Consider the following 17,995-nt stretch of genomic DNA (forward strand, 5'->3'; position numbering starts at 1 on the left):
GTTGCTTCTATCTAGTTAAGAAAAATGAAAAGCAAAGCTTTCACTCCAATAGCTTCCTCTAAAGGTACCTGAATCACTAAGAGCTTCCCCATCAATAAAGTTGTCACCAAACTGTTTAAGGGCTGTTTAAAAAGATGATCCCACAAAAGAAAATGTGATGTGCATATATGAATGCTAAAATTAGCTGGCAAGTATTAGGATGGAACATAAAATTGTTATAATACTTGAAATGCTAACTTTGACAATTATTAATTTACTTTTAATAACCCAGTGACCAAACATTTGCTCCTTCATGTCCTAAGCTCTCACAAAAGCCGAGATAACTCACTACCTGTTACCAAACAGTGAGCGAACTAGTTCCAGATAATGACATCTCCTTGTAAAGTTTCACCTTCTGATTACATCGTGAAGAACCTAAAAATCTACTTTTACTATTTCTCAATAAAAGCAATTAATATTGAGAATAGTACTATTCTTTTCAGCCTGACTCGTTTTTTTAGTTCTTTTATCTCTGCAGTGAGGGATTCTCTAGTGTCTTCTATGCTTTTCTCAAACCCAGTTAGTCTCCTTATGGTTGTAATTTTAAATTCTGGTTCAGGGTATTACTTAAATCTGTTTTGCTTAGATCTCTGGCTGTGCTCTCTTCTTGTTCTTTCGAGATGAGTCCCTCCATCTTGGCATTTTGTCTAGATCTCTGTCTTCTGCATTGCAGAAAGCCTATTATGTTCCCTGCTCCTTAAAGCAATGCTGTATTAAGAAGAGGTCATCCACTGTCCAGGGCCTGGTGCTTCAGAGTGTTTTGGGTGTGCTGCGTGCACTCTGTTGCTGGGTTTTGGCTGCTCTTTCCCTCAGATTAGTCCTTGGCAGAGTTTCTCTTTGTCTACAGTGGGAAGCGTTTGGACCTTCTCCAGTGTGTGGCAAGTTTTAACTAGTACTATTCTTTATGGCAATAGTCTTTCAAACATATACATTTGACCAAAAGCTGTACTATGGAAATTTGGCTACATACCTCATTTGCTGCATTCATGAATTTTTGGCAGATTTTTTTTGTTCAAGAAAAGTCAACTCCTCTAACTGAAGTAGAAGTCGGGAGCTGGAAACTCTTATGGAGGGACAGACTTGCAGCACAACACCCCATTCCCACCCCAGGCAGTCCCCTGTACTCCCGTTAGAGCAACAAACTTCTCAACGTCTGAAATCCACTACCTTAGAAAATTTTTGTCAACTCTAAAGCTATACAGAGCATGTTTTATGATTTAAACAAATTCTTATGTTGAATTAGTATGACTTACATGTTATTTTTAATCTTATATAAGCCTCCTCTCCTCTGGAATTAAAATTTATTCTGATTATTTGAACTAATCAGAAACAGATTTCTCAATATACCATTGAGAGTATACTTCAAAGTCTTTTACTTTAAGGCATTTTAATTAAAAAAAAGGCATGTTAACACAATCAAAACATGTAGTAATAATAATTGTATTATCAGGTAGATTTTTCTAACATATGGCCAATTTCCAGCATCTTTCCCCTTTTCCAGTCATTACTTAGTAAGACATTAAAGATAATACCCATTGAAAATAGACAAATCACTATCCTCTTTTCCCAAATGACAAAAGTAGATGTTTTGAAACAGGTGAAAAAGTGACTTGAAATGTTAAGAGGCTGTCACCCACACTCACGGTACCAGCTTAGTCCCAGAGAAAAAGGATAGCTTGCTTGCCTTTGTGTAAGACAATGAAGACCAAATAAAAGTCTTACCTTCTTCATCAGAAACATCAAGAACCTCAGTCATTGTCTCAGGAACATTTAGCTTGTGTTTTTCAGTGATGGTCTGGGAAGAAAAAAAAAATTATTGATATGCAAGTTAAAATCAAACAAAAGAGAAAGCAATCACAGAGGAGGTCACGTGGATAGCATCAGCAAGCCATAAGTCCTTGAGCATTTCATCTCCCCACATGTATGTTTTGGGAGCTTATTCTCTTTCATGAAAATTCATTTGTTCTTTTGGAAGATAAATGATCATTGACTCCAGTGAAGTCATACAACAAGGCCAAACTGAGGGTTGCTGGGGGATGGGGGGAGTTAGGATAGGGTGGCTGGGTTATGGACATTGGGGAGGGTATGTGCTATGGTGAGTGCTGTGAAATGTGTTAAGCCTGACAATTCACAGACCTGTACCCCTGGGGCAAATAATACATTATATGGTAATAAAAATAATTGATAAAAGAGTTCATTATTTTGAGTTCCTATTTGAAAAATAAATTATTTAATGATGGCATTAATTAATCATATTGAGAAAGCAGGTTAATGTTTTCAGGGCTTCCCTAAAATGAACTGAGTAATGTCTCCAGAAAAGTTTTAAAAAGAAGCAATGAGCCTAGTAATTTATAAAAACAAAGCCATTGGAAAAGAAGTTGTAAACAATGTGCAAGACAAACTATTTGGGGGGCGCCTGGGTGGCTCAGTGGGTTAAGCCGCTGCCTTCGGCTCAGGTCGTGATCTCAGAGTCCTGGGATCGAGCCCCGCATCGGGCTCTCTGCTCTCTAGGGGAGCCTGCTTCCTCCTCTCTCTCTGCCTGATTCCTCTTCTCTCTCTGCCTGCTTGTGATCTCTCTGTCAAATAAATAAATAAAATCTTTAAAAAAAAAAAAAAAAAGACAAACTATTTGGGCAGAAAATGTGATGCATCTCTTCTGGGATCAGAGGACCAAGAGTAGAGAGTCAATCATCCTTCTGGTATTACACTGGTCTATAATTCTGGTTTGTTGCTTATTCCCCTTCCACAACGGCACTCCAGAGTTGTCAAGTCCACTGCCTTCCATTCCTGATACGCAATGTAAGGTTAAGAGACCAGATTCTGGGGGCACCTGGGTGGCTCAGGGGGTTGAGCTTCTGCCTTTGGCTCAGGTCATGATCCCAGGGTCCTGGGATCAAGTCCCACATCGGGCTCTCTGCTTGGCAGGGAGCCTGCTTCCTCCTTTCTCTCTGTCTGCCTCTCTGCCTACTTGTGATTTCTGTCTGTCAAATAAATAAATAATCATTAAAAAAAAAAAAAAAGAGACCAGATTCTGGAGACTGGCTGCCTGGGTTCGAATGCTAACTTTGTCATTTCTTAACAAGTTCCCTCATTTCTCTGGGCCTCAATTTTCTCATTTATAAAACAGGGATAATACTGCTACTTCATAAAATTGATTTGAAGACTAAATGAAATAATATACATAAGAGCTCTAAGGACAGTGCTTGGAATATATTAGCCCTCAATAAATGTCAGCTAGTATAACATCATTATTATCATTATAATTCAGTATTAAATCCCTCTTTAACTGAAGATCCTCTGAACTTTTTAGTCATTCAGGCACTCAGGAAACATTTTGAGTGCCTACCACATGCCAGGCACTGTTTTAGACACCAGGGATACCACAATGATTTAAAAAAAAAAAAAATCACACTACTTTAAATACCACCTACAGACAGTGAAGTCTCAAACTCCTATCTCTAGTGTCAGCACTGAAAATGTAGTAAGTGCACTGACTGGCATCATTATGGGAACTCTAAAAACCTAATCTCTCAAAATAAGTTAACTCTTCAACTAAAGTCACTAAAATACAACAATAGGTTATCTTAGGTTTTTAAGCTTTGCTACATGGATATTACAGACTTTTTTGAATGACACCAAATTCTTTTCTTTCAGAAAGCAGTAGAGAACTTCAAATAGATTTATGAGGAAATTCAACTAATCTGAAAATGTATTCACATCTACCTGTATAATATCTATGTGTCAGGAGGGACTGATGAAATCATAATGCAATACTGCATTCTGTGAACCCTTTCAGTGGTTCCCCATTTCCTCAGAAAACAAGCAAACGGTCCAGGAGAGCTGGGTGATGTAGTAAGAAGAGGCAGGGAGACCTCCCCTTCTCCTCATGTTACAGCCATGTTCGCAGGTCACGGTCTCTCACACCTCAAATTTTTTCCATATATTCCTTCCTTTACCAGAAATATTCTTCACCCCTTTTCTTGGCTCATATTAGATGTAATTTCCTTGGAGAAACATTCCCAATCCTCCCTGATGAGTCTGTTTCACCGTGATTGCCTGCTGCTGTGTACTGTCACGACACAGGAGACACCACACCACACACAGTGGTCTGCGCCTTCTCTGCTCCCACATGAGAGTGTGAGTCATTGAAGAGTTGGTCTGTTTCCAAAGAATCTGAAATCTAGCAGGTGCTTCTCAAATATATATTGAACAAATCAATGATACAAAATTAGGCAAAATATATGTAAAATCCACACAACAACTAAACAGATTTTCTTTGGGGTGATAAACCAGTTCAAGAATGGGAAGAAACCGAGAAAGTAAGGGAAGTCTCCTGTTCTCTGGATGAAGGCACAATTGGAGAGTAAAGTATTGAATTCAGCTTTCCCACATGTTGATTACGATATTTAAATAATTCCATAATGTCTTATTTACTGAAAACAAACTCAACTTTAGGAAAGACAAAAGCATTCATTCAAAATTCTGGATATTAATAGCTGGTCAATAAATATTTGTTAAACAAACTTAAGAAGACTATTGTATCATTTATTTTATTTTTTTAATTAATTTATTTATTTGAGGGAAAGAGAGTGCATGAGCTGGGGCGGGGGGTGGGGCGGGCAGAGGGAGAGAGAATCTAAAGCAGACTCCACACAGAGCACAGAGCGGGATGCCGGGCTCAATCTCACTTCCCTGAGACCATGGTCTGAGGTGAAACCAAGGCTGGTGCTTAACCGACTGCACCACCCGGGCGCCCCCCCCATTTAATTATTTTAATAGTAATTAGCTTACAAATTTAACAAGGATAAATTAAAACCTATGTTCCGTATCCATGGTTTTTAACTCTAGCTGCATATTAAAATCATTAGAGAAGATTTTAAAATACCATCACTTAGATACCACGGCAGGACAATTAAGTCAGAGTCCTGTGGGCTCAGCTGTGAAACAGGTGCTCAGATGGATCTATCGTGCAGCTCAAGTCGCAACCCATTTGGAAAAGTGTATAAACTGCAGAAAGTGATTTGCATTTAAAATATGGGAAAGACAGGGACGTCCTATTAAGCTATGATAATCCATTAAGCATTTTCTGAAACTCTTTTTATAAGATCCTCAGTGTAAATAAAATGATTCAAAAATGTGAAGGGACAGCTACCATATTAGACTACACCAGGAAGTTTATTTTTGCGGAGATGTTCTAGAGTATCTGCCCTTCACAGGAAACATTCCACAAGAGGATGCTTCTCTATTTGAAAATAAGTGATGGAGGGGCACCTGGGTGGCTCAGTGGGTTAAAGCCTCTGCCTTCGGCTCAGGTCATGATCCCAGGGTCCTGGGATTGAGCTCCACATTGGGCTCTCTGCTCAGCGGGGAGCCTGCTTCTCCCTCTCTCTCTCTCTGCCTGCCTCTCTGACTACTTGTAATCTCTGTCTGTCAAATAAATAAATAAAATCTTTAAAAAAAAAAGAAAGAAAGAAAATAAGTGATGGAAATATTTCTAAATGATCAAGTTATATTGCCTGACATACTTCATTTATATTTTCAGACACTGATAATAGGACTATATTTTCTTCAAATCTCTAAGAGTGGACTGGAATTTCTAAGAGTGGAAATACCATTGCTCTAGTTTGGTCATTGAATACTATCAAAGTTATTACCAGCAAATATTCGTGGCAACAGAAAAAGTAACACACAGTGATCACACTGGTCACAGATATTTTTCTGTACAGATAGTACAAATGCCCTCTCTATGCAATGTAGTAAGTATAGCATGCATCTGTTCATGATGTAGTGCTTGACCTTTTAGAAGGCCATCAATAAATATTTGTTGAGTAGATGATAAATAAGTCTTCCTACTCATGAGTAATGTTATAATAAATACATCTTTTCTTTAAAACGCAGTGAACTTTGAAAACTTGATTATCAAATATAAATATGGTTTTACACAAATGCATCTAAATAGTACATGGAAAACAAAGATATAATTAAATGATCATGGGCAACTGTCTGCTACAGAATCTAAGAGTCTATAGTCAAGATTAGAAACCAATTTAAAGTTAAAATGGGTAGTGTACTATGCACAAATTTAATAGTATGTAATTAAATCAGATAATACGGCAATATAAATAGGATAGGATAGATGGAATCCTTAATAAAGAGTTTTAATATTTATCACGATGTGGGAAAGATGTAAAAAATAAAACATGAGTCCTTTACATGCTGTTTTGTAAATAGATATTTGGTTTGTTTTACACAACAGTGTGCTTAACCGGCCTCCCCTTAGCCCACACCCCTCGTCAACCATTTCCTTTGTATCACATACTCACCAAGTCACCACATCGTGGTGAGGGATCGTGTCTAATATGCCACCTACTAAGGCCCACACACAATGGCTCCCATCAGTAGGGTGACAGGCTAAATTTGGTTTTGTTCACAAACCTATTTATACCAACGGTACATGTTAATAGAATGTCTGTAATAACTGAAATAGTATGTAAACATTTTTCTACAAAAACCAATGTAAATGGTTTGGGAACCTCAACAAAGGTCAGTCACCAAAAATAATTTGTACTCAATTAAGGTGTGCTTAAGACAAAGCAGACGAGAAAAAAAAATAGTATGTCAAAAGTTTAAAAAGGTTCTGCCTGCAGTATAATGTTACTTTAAGATAATATACAGGATGAATGTGGGGCACCTGGGTGGCTCAAGCGGTTGTGTCTGACTCCTGATTTAGGCTCAGGTCCTTATCTCAGGGTCATAAGATCGAGCCTGGTGATGGGCTCTGCACTCAATGCAGAATCTACTAGAGATTCTCTCCCTTCCCACCCTGGTGCACACTCTCTAAAAAATAATACATAAATCTTAAAGAATACACACACACACACACACACACACACACACGATGAATACTCTCAAGATATATGTATTACAGGATATAGTGTGCAAGACTGAAGTTCTTTGTGCGAGAATGATCTTTTAGCCTCCTTCTAGTCAGTAGACCTATACTCAAAGAAAAGATCTTAACTCCACCTCAAAAGGTGTCCAATGACTTCATGTGTATTTACTGCATTGCTATTTCTAGGATTCCCATTTTAACTGATTTACAGCATCAGATAAGATTTAGGACTTTGAATATATACATTTTCTTTACTGTCACAAATTTCTCCACTGTTTAAATGGTAATATAACCATAATGTCATTTTTATTTTAGTAGTTTATTCAGCAATTTATGATGTTATTTTTATTTCAGTAATTCTGGGTCTACATATCAGTGATTATATGCAACTTAAAGCATGATCATTTAAAAATTATGCAAATAATACAAATACTCAATGACAGTTGATCAATAAGCAGAGGGAGGAGCCCCATCTCGGTCTTCCAAACTGCCTCAGGCGATTGAGTTTGGTGGCTTCTGCTGCTGGAAATGTGTCCTCTGCGCTCTGATGCCCATTCCAGCACACGCGCAATGAATGTGATCCTGGGAGAATGCTAAACCACCTCACAGCCCCTGCTGGGTTCCCCAAAGTAAAGTTAGAAAAGCAAAGGTTAAGGAAACAAACCACAACTCCAAAATGTCTCAAAAATTTCTGAAGCAGTGGCTTCTCCTTTACAGACTGCTGCCTTCCTCCTCTCTCTACACAATGACTTTATTCATACTGTGGGGTAAAGAACTTCGGAAGGAGGATTAGCACAGGAAACTTTCTTTGATGGAAGAGAACTCACAGGGCTGCTCAAAGGCACACGGTGTAAATCTAGTGATGTGAGATTTGTATGTTAGTTGTGTAACTGTAATTTAACTATTATACTTAAATTCAATTCAAACTAAATTCAATTTTATTAATTTTATATAATTATTAAATTGTCTAGTGTACTATTATTGGTCCATCACCAGTGAGCAATTCCAAATTCACTTTAGAAAGTAATATTGAATATGTTGCCTCCATGGAAATAAACAAAAAGCACTATTTAGATAGGTTGTTTTGAATAGAAAACTAGGTGAAAACACCTCTTTCACAAAATACATGTAAGCTGCATTTAGTAAAGTCAAGATCAGTAAAGTCAGAGCGGTTAAGAACACGGACTTTAGAATCTCACAACCTAAATTTGAATCCTAGATCTACCCTCAATGCCTGCCATATCTGTAATCACTAAATACTCATTTTTAATACCACTAATATCGTTATGGAAAAAAAAAAGTATGAATTAAAATCTCTTCCCAAAGAGAGGAAGTGCAAAGTAAGAAGGCTCACATAAGAGACAGGAGTAAGTCCATATTTTCAATCCTTCACCCGAAACTCAATTTCACAGAACAATAAAACTCACAATTCTAAGAATCAATTCTAAAAGAGGCAGAAAGTAAAAATAGGGCAGCATCAAAACATGTTACCAATACAATTACCCATTTAGACAAAGTGGGTACTTGTTTAGTTAATAGGGGCAATGACTTCTTACCCCAACTAAAAGCAAACATGCCATTATGTTTTATATTTCTTCGTTGGCTTTTTATCTAGAAACTTGACTTCTGAATATAGAGGTTTTTAATTGGGGAAATGCTCAGCTGGGCAGGGTAGAGAATAATAGTTACCAGAACAGAAGAAAAGCTCACAGGGAGTTCTAAAAGTAGTTTTTGTATTCCATTAAAGCTAGATGTGGCAGAGATATGACTCTATGTCTAATTTTTGAAAGGTATCTGAACTTGCTTAGTCATAGTATTTAGCAAGCTAATTGTTTCTCTTTTCAAATATAGATCTATATAGTTAAAGTAATTCCCTCCAAGTAATATTTATGAGCCTGGGATCTTTGAAACCGAGCATGTAAGTTCCATAGTTTTGTTGATGTTAAAGAAGAATTTATTTTCTTACAAAAAGTAAGTCCCATTCTCCACTCCCACTAAACTGCAAGCTGCTGGGGGAAGGGGGGTAATGTTTTTACCACTGATGACTCTTCACCACACAGCATAGAGCTCAGAGCATATTTTATATGCAATAAATATTGGAGGAATGATTAGTAAATGAAATGAATGGAAGAAAAGCAGGTCAAGTAGCAAAAAAGATGCAAGCTTGCCATCTAGTGGTCACTTGATAAAAATGTATGTAAATGATAACCAGAAAAGTTAATAAAGTTTACAGAAAACATGACTTCTAAGAACAGATGTACTTGGCCACTCTTGCCACTACAGGCTTCACTTATCTGTGACTTGCACATTGTTTCAAAGATGCCAAATAAAGGCACATATGTATAGGTCTCTAACAGGAAGATTTTCCTGGTATTAAAAAATCATATAGTAAGAAAAGGCCATTAAGATTCAGCCATATATAGCAACTCAGAAGTATAGTGATGGGTAGTGACAAGACTTTTCTCTCATATAATTTATTGAAGCCATGCCTTAAATCTTTAAAAAATATGGTGGTGTATTAGCCAAACGTTTTAAGATTCCGCTTGAGAAAACAAGCAGTACTATTCGCTCCCATCTAAATTCACGCTATGTCTCGCAGTTCATTAATAAATCATACTCCACTCTATTAAAAATTTCACATCAAACCAACTGTATTCCATCTGCTTCAATGTCAACAGGAACTTGGTGTCAGTCTGAAGAATAAAATGTCTTTCTTTTTCCACGTATCTATCCAAAGAAACAAGTGTTCTAAAACTCTACACATATCCTTTCTTACTTAAGGCATTTACTAGAACCCATTCAGACTTTTCATGTTTTTTTGTGATCTTATTGTCTCTGAAGAACACATCTAATGCTCCACCATCACCCTAATTTTCTATTTTAAAAAAGAGAAATTAAAGAGCTGTTGTTTCTTAGAGTTCATGCTTAAGAAAAAAAAAGTTAATAAAAAGTGCGAAAGAGAACAGCACTTCCTCTTTCAGCTGTGAGTCCCCCCTATGGGGCAGTCTCCTTTCAGTTTTGCTCCAACTAAATGGTACAACAGCCTTAAGACTCATTAGTCCCAGAGACTTCATTCTCCCGCAAGGCCATCAATGATCCCTGCTCCTCCTAAATAATCAGCAGTCATATCCCAACTAGCGAAAATAAAAAATTTTAAATAAAATTTTAAATAAAATTTTTTTATTTAAATTTTAAATAAATCTGTATCTGTCATGATACAGATACAGCTGACCTACTAAGTACAACCAACTCCCTTTTTCAATTAAAAAATATGATAATCAGAAATAAGAAGGAAGTAAGGAGGAACCGTTCTCACGGGAATGCACTAGGCCCAATCGTTAGCATGGCATCAGGAGGATATATATGGGTCTTTCCAGAGGTTGACCTGGCTAAGATTTGCTCTGGAGTGTCCTACCACTTAGCCAGAAGTAGGTGTCACACCCAACTACAGTGAAAGGGCAAGGCAGCCCCCCTCCCCGGCCAAAATTCCAAAATTCCAAAAAGGAACTAAATATTATACAATTATGTTTATATTTTACATGGATTTATGTTAAGGAAAAGAAGCCACCCCCCCCCACTAGCTGTGTCAATGCACTTACATCTGCATTCCTCTATGGTGTACCATATATTCACCCAAAGTTCCAAACCAAAAGCTCCACATAGTTTGTAAGCGCAAAAGTATGTGGCTTGAAAACCAAGACAGTGGAACCCAAGCCCACGAGCTCCTACTCACCGTGGTGGTGGTGGTGACCTCCTCTGTTACAACCTTCAGGGTGTCGACCACGGAGATGTAGCCCAGACGCTTAGCAATCGCCAAGGCGGTGTTGCCATTCTGAAGAGAGTGCAATGAAAGAGAGAGAGGGAGAACTGAGAGGGAGGACCGCGCTGTGAGCCAATGAGCTCACCGGCTGCTCCGCCTGAGCCAGCATTTCCTTCCAAAACCAGGCACAGCTTAGGAAAATCACTAGTTTTTACCATTACATCTGAATCTCTTTGTAACTTCTTTAGACTATGGCCCGGGTCACCATGGTAACACAACAAGCTGCATCTGCCTGCTCTTCTAATAAGAAGCACTTGACGCTTTAACCCTGAGGTTGTCAAACATCTCGACAAGATACTGCACTGTGTTTAGGAAAGGACCCCGTGAACTGAGGACGCTGCCTCCGAAAATGATTAGCCAGTACCGAGTACCGTTACTCCTCGTCAGAGGTCAGGCCATCTGCTGCAGGTAGGACGTCACCCCAGGGAACTTGGTCACACATTTAGCTACAGCTGTGCAGAAGCTCGCCGTGCAGCAAAATAACACAAGCGAGCAACTCCCGCTCCAGCGCGGGCCACTGGGGACCCCGGTTTGTTTAATTGCACCGCTTAGTTTACATTTCAATGGCTCCACATCCCGAAGAGCTTTGTCTGAGCCAGGAGCCTCGCAGGCCGGGCTCCCTTAACAAGACCGGGCGGGAGCAGGGGCGGGGGGGGGGCTGCCCTAGAGTTCACATCTGAGCACCAGCTGCGAGCAGAGCACGTTCCAGCAGCCTCCGCGCAGGGCCCCACTCTCCCGAGAGAGATGGCCGAGTCAGGCCGACTGCGCTCCCTCCCCAGGAAGCGCTGCCGGAGTCACGCTGATTTCTGGAAAGCCCTTCCAGAATTCCCGGGCTTTCCAGAGTACGGGGGCCTTATCGAAGGCGCGTGTCTGAACCCAGCTCAGACAAGGGGCCGCCAGGGCGGGCGAGGAGGAGGCAGCGGCGGCGGCGCGGTGCTGGGCGGCGGCGCCTGGCTTACCGCGGTGGTGGCGTTGGGCTTGGCCCCGTGCTGCAGCAGGACGTTGATGATGTGCGTGTGGCCCTGCTGGGCGGCCTGGTGCAGAGGCGTGTAGCCATTCTGTAGGTGACGGTGGCCATGGACCCAGCATAGGTTTGCAGCAGGAGAAGGAAAGTTCGGTTAGACTTCATGTTGAATTTCTTAGTCTTACAACAAAACCGTCAAGAATGCTGTTTATTTGGAGCTCCGTATCCCCACCAACCCATGTGTCAGCAACAAACACTCCTTCTCACCTTATGGTATGCTAAACAAAGCGAAAAGACTAGCTTATGAAATAGAAGGACTGACAAACTGGAGATCAGAGCTATTAATATATTTTAACTAATTGGCATTAAAATGGGTATACTGAGAGATTTATAATGACAAAAGAACGTTATCACAATGAATTCTTCCTTAGGGATAAAGAAAGTAACATTTTTAGCTGAAATCTGAGGACTCTGATACAAATACAATATAAATACAAATTCAAAAAAATGCTTGTTTGTCATGACTTTTCTTTTTTTTTAATTTTATTTATTTATTTGACAGATCACAAGTAGGCAGAGAGGCAGGCAGGGGGGAGGGGAGGAAGCAGGCTCCCTGCCCAGCAGAGAGCCTGATGCGGGCCATTCCAGGACCCTGAGATCATGACCTGAGCCAAAGGCAGGGGCTCAACCCACTGAGCGACCCAGGTGCCCCTGTCATGACTTTTCTAATAATGAATCTTTGTGCCAGCTTTAGGGATTCTAAATTGATGGGGGTAAATCTAAATCTTATCTTCCTTTCAGAGAGCAACTGTGGTCAAAGAAGACCATGCTTAGAGAATGGAAGATTTCATTGGATGATGAGTGGCCCACCCTCAATTAAAAATGACTTTAAAAATAAAGTTCTTTGTAACACTCTGGTCTAAACTGAAAGTTTAGATGAAAGCTCTGTAATCCATGATTTGTGAGGAAATGCTGCTGAGATTAGTGTGACGACAGTCTTGCTCAGAATTCTAATGGGTGGCAGGTATGGAACCGGTTGGCTGCATATTCACATTCATTAAACAAAGGCACTGGAATCCTTGGAGGCAAACAAAACACTAATATCCCTCACTGAACATTTATTTTGTGCCAGATGCCAGGCCTTGTAGTTGTCTTTGAATCTTTATTGTCATCCTAAAAATGAGGGTGCTTGGTACATAGGTGGTGTCTCATACACCACCATGAGTGACTGAGTGAATGAATACATGATTGAATAAATGTTTTCTTCCAATTTCAGAGATGAAATGGAAAATAACAGTTAAGTAATTTCTTTGCAATTATTCTAGGTTCAGAACCTGTGTAGATCTTGATAGCCAATGGGTATCAGACTACTTTTTGTATTATCTACCTGCCTCACCCTGATAAAATTCTGTTATCTGGGTTTGAAGTTCTGAGTAGCCCATTCATACCATAAACTTGTAGGAGTATATGTCCCTTTTACCTAGTGTCACTGCTGCCTCATGACCAACATGCACTTTTGCTACTCCTGCCTACATAAAGTGTCCATCTATAAACACAAGGTGCCCTGAGACTCCTTCTATGCTTTTGCTGTGGCCTTTCCATCCACGGGGATGTCCCTGTATTTGTGAGAGTCTATCAGTCTGCATGTCCTTCAGTCTGGAACATCATCAGCTCTGCCATGTCTGCTATCTCTCCCTCCAATGGCATCACCCCAGGAAACCTGGAAATAGAAGCCAATTACAGGGACCCTGAGAAACTTATCGCTATTGCAGGGTCTCTGCTCTCAAATGAGATAATCCACGCACATTTGAGAAGCATAAAGTAAGTGGCATTTTTTTTCCCTGAAAATTCTTCTTCTCTAACCGAATTTGTTCACTTCTTCAGTAGCAACCAAGTGAATTCATTCAGCAAGCATTTACTAACCACATGCTTTGTGCTAAGTAGGAGACACTGTGCTTATGTAAATTAATAATGCTAGAGTAGCATTCTTGCCCCTAAGAGCTCACAATTTACAGAGTCCTCAACACACAGTGCCCAGAAAGGTGTCTGTCTCCCAGGCCTGATTTAATTTAACCTTTACCCGAAACCTCTGGTGCACAAGTATATTTGCTAGGGAAGTCTGGAGCAACTCAAAAACTTTTATGCAAACATTTGATTACATCTTATCTACGGTCTTGGGCCCATTCTGCTAGGAGATCTAGACCCAGTTCTACCAAACCCCTCTAACCCTCCATTTCCTCATTAACAAATGGGAATAGCCAAGATTTCAAATCTGGTGAAGGATTATATATGTTGCCCATAAACTTTTCTTTTTTTTAAGATTTTTTATTTTTTATTTATTTGACAGAGATCACAAGTAGGCAGAGAGGCAGACAGAAAGAGAGGGAGAAGCAGACTCCCTGTTGAGTAGAGAGCCCGATGCGGGGCTCGATCCCAGGATCTTGGAATTATGACCTGAGCTGAAAGCAGAGGCTTTAACCCACAGAGCCACCCAGGTGCCCCCATAAACTTTTCTTTAACTGATCTAAAGTTCCATGAAAATGCTGACAAACATTTCACTTTTTTTCTTTCTCACTGAAGAGTTCTATGATCTTTACAGCATATTTCATAAAGAAAATTTTCTTGTACGTGCTAACATTCTATGCACTCTTTGCAAATTAATCATATAATCAACCAAATCTAGTTTTCCTCAAGTGGATGTTTGTAGGATTTCATTTTCATTTTTAACAACTAATAGTCTCATAAAACAAGTTCACTTTTCCAGATTATTATACCAGATCATGAATGTTTGAGGACTAAAGGCAATACATATGTTTACATTTTTATAGCAACAAAACAAATTTTTAAAACCATAGTTAAATGAGATGTGAGGCAGAAAACACAAATCATTTTCCAAAAATGCCATTCTGTGTGAAAAAAATCCCGAGATGTTTATTAAAAGAACATCTTTCCATTTATGTAGCTATGCACTCCCTGAAGACATATTAAAAGTTATATTTACTTCTAAAAGCAAGTAAAATCTACAGAGTTCACTAAAAAAAAAAAATAATAAATAAATAAAATAAAACCTGAAAAATTAAAATGAGATTTTTCTCTCAACCAAATGTCTATTCGAATGCATACCAAACCCCAGGTAGATAAATGATGTTCTCTAGACAATATGTCTGGCTTGTAAATATTACCTCAACAATCACACAGTTAACAAAAAAATATGGTAACTTTTCAAGTTCCTCCAAAGTCTCATTGCATAGTTGCATTTATTCCTTTCAGGAGAAAATCTGGATCCCAGCAGGAATGTCTTTCCTGTGTGCTTATGTGTGATCTGACTCAGGAAAAAAATGGTGTTAGGTGCTGATGCCTGAGAATTCTTATTAGAGCTTTTATTTATTTTTTTTTTAAGATTTTATTAATTTGACAGAGATCACAAGTAGGCAGAGAGGCAGGCGGAGAGAGAGAGAGAGAGAAGAGAGAGAGAGAGGCTTATTAGAGCTTTTAAATAAGCTCAAAGTACAATGTCATGAGAACTCAAGAATTGCTCAGAAACTAGGCAGCAGCTGCTCTTGCTAGAGTCAGATGAAATTTTGAATCTTGAAGGTCAATAGTAGTGTTTATAATTTAAAAAGTAACTATCTTTAATTCACCTGTAAATATGGCGATGTACAGATACAATTTTGTTTCTGCTTCTAAGAGAATATAAAAAGACTGACTTCCAAAACTTCTTACTTTTCTAATCATTAGCATTTTGAATGATGACTGAAAACTCAGACTAATTTAGTTGAGCCCACTCACAGAGCTGCATTAAGAATTTCTGGGGGCGCCTGGGTGGCTCAGTGGGTTAAACCTCTGCCTTCGGCTCAGGTCATGATCTCAGGGTCCTGGGATTGAGCCTCGCGTCAGGCTCTCTGCTCAGTGGGGAGCCTGCTTCCCCCTCTCTCTCTGCCTGCCTCTCTGCCTACTTGTGATCTCTCTCTGTCAAATAAATAAAATATTTTTAAAAAAAGAATTTCTGATACAAAAACTTAAAAAAATAAGCAAACATGTGATTACATATTTCTCTGGACCAAGGAACCTGGAGCTGCAATTTATTTTATACATACTAGCCGCAGTTGTATTATTCTTTTCTCTTTCCCTTGAAACAACTTGATTGCACTGAAGTCTGGTGTTATGTTCCAACCTTGCTTTACTAGATAGGGCCCTTCAGCTGCCACTGGGTAAAAACATTTGCGATCAAGTCAGCTCTGTGTTATCCTTAACAACTTCCAGCCCAGACCTTACACATCATTGCCTCACTAAGCATTTCCATGTGATATCCCAAATGTAACAGAGTTGGTGGGAATGATGGGGATGTAAGCTAGGGCAGCCACTGTGGAAAACAGTATGGAGGTGCCTCAAAAAATGAAAAATAGAATTACCATATGGTCTAGCAATCCCTCTTCTGTGTAAGAAAACAAAAACACTTACTTAAAAAGCTGTATGCACTCCCATATTCCTTGCAGCATCATTTATTATAGCCAAGATATGCTGCAACCTAAGTATCCATCAGTGGATGAATGAATAAAGAAATAAATAAAATTGCGCGTGCACACACACACAATGTAATATGATTCAGCCATAAAAAGAAATGAAATTTTGCCATTTGGGACAACATGCATGGACCTGGAGGGCATCATGCTAAGTGAGATAAGTTAGAGAAAGACACAATACTGCATGATCTCACTTATGTGTGGAATCTAAACAAAACAAAACAAAATCCAACTCATAGATACAGAGAACAGATTGGTGGTTGCTAGAGGCAGGGATGGGGACTTGGGAAAAATAAGTGAAAGGTATCACAAGTTAAAAAGCCTTTTTTAGGGGCGCCTGGGTGGCTCAGTGGGTTGAGCCTCTGCCTTCGGCTTGGGTCATGGTCTCGGGGTCCTGGGATCGAGGCCCGCATCGGGCTCTCTGCTCGACGGGGGGCCTGCTTTCTCCTCTCTCTATGCCTGCCTCTCTGCCTACTTGTGATCTCTCTCTCTGTTAAAAAAAAAAAAAAAAAAAGCCTTTTTTAAGTGAAAGAAAACAGATTTAAATGTTAAATGATATTGGGTGTCCTGTTCTCAGCTATCTCCTCTATATTTAGAGGGAGGGATCCTTCCCTCAGGGGTCAAGAGGAGGTGACCTCAATTTTTTAAAAACCACATACCACATCTTTTATAATGCATCACCGATAAAAACACAAAGAGATTTAAAAGTATGTACTAATAATAAAAATATGTTTTACATGAGCATTTAAAAAAAGGAAACACTTGGGACGCCTGGGTGTCTCAGTGGGTTAAGCCTCTGCCTTTGGCTCGGGTCATGATCTCAGGGTCCTGTGTTCGAGACCCGCATCAGGCTCTCTGCTCAGCGGAGAACCTGCTTCCTCCTTTCTCTGCCTGCCTCCCTGCCTACTTGTGATCTCTCTCTCTGTCAAATAAACAAATAAAATCTTAAAAAAAAAAAAAGGAAGCACTATTGTTATTCATAGGATGTAGTAATCAAAATGTTCAAGTAGTGTGAGAAAGCATTATAAAGGTTGTAGTTTAAGGATAGATAAGATTTAAATAGGAGAGCATCTTAGGAGAGGAAAAGACTGGGTAAAACAGGAAAATATTTAGTTGGGAGAAAGTGAAGCACCTAGTTTAGTTGTAGGGAAGTTATGAAATGGTCATCTGGCAACCTACACTACATTGGGTCACATTATAGAGGCTTAAAATCATGGAAAGGGATGACCAGATCAGAGAACTCCTCGGGAGAAGGAAGCAACAGGATTTGATAGCATGGAATAAATGCCAGGTAGGAGAGTGAATGACCACTGATAAGATTTTAGGTATAGTGAGTTGACGTTAATGATCTGGAGTGGGATGGAAGTTAGAACAGAGCTTTGGCCGTGAGGCAAGTTGTCTCAGTTGGAATTCCAATTCTTCCAACTAATACTTTGTGACCTTAGATAAGTTATTCAAATTCACTATGTAAAATAGAGATGCTAATAGCACCTATGAGGTTATTTAAGGATTAAATGAATTAATATATAAAAAGTCATATATAATGTATATGTGACTTCTAGCATGCACTTAATGAATATTAGTTTAAAAATTTTAAAAATGAGGGATGCCTGGGTGGCTCAGTCAGTTGAGTGCCAGACTCATGATCTCGGGGTCCTGGGATTGAGCTCCAGGTTGTGGTCCACACTCATCGGGCAGTCTGCTTGAGATTCTCTCTCTCCCTCTGCCCCTTCCCACACTAACATGCTCTCTTGCTC

At 39.4% G+C, this 17,995-nt stretch overlaps 1 protein-coding gene across 1 annotated transcript in view; it reads right to left on the minus strand.

Moving 5' to 3' along the window:
- LOC111152577 (ankyrin 2) overlaps window positions 1-17,995 on the minus strand; it is a 326,153-nt gene that overhangs the window by 73,716 nt on the left and 234,442 nt on the right. The window contains exons 21-23 of the mRNA XM_022511070.1: window positions 11,711-11,809; window positions 10,665-10,763; window positions 1,762-1,834 (exon numbers count right to left, since the gene is read on the minus strand). Of these exons, the coding sequence (XP_022366778.1) occupies window positions 1,762-1,834; window positions 10,665-10,763; window positions 11,711-11,809 (271 nt within the window). The remainder of the gene's footprint in view (window positions 1-1,761; window positions 1,835-10,664; window positions 10,764-11,710; window positions 11,810-17,995) is intronic.

Source organism: Enhydra lutris, unplaced genomic scaffold, assembly GCF_002288905.1.
Source record: "Enhydra lutris kenyoni isolate GAN:26980312 unplaced genomic scaffold, ASM228890v2 scaffoldscaffold3, whole genome shotgun sequence".
Lineage (NCBI taxonomy): Eukaryota > Metazoa > Chordata > Mammalia > Carnivora > Mustelidae > Enhydra > Enhydra lutris.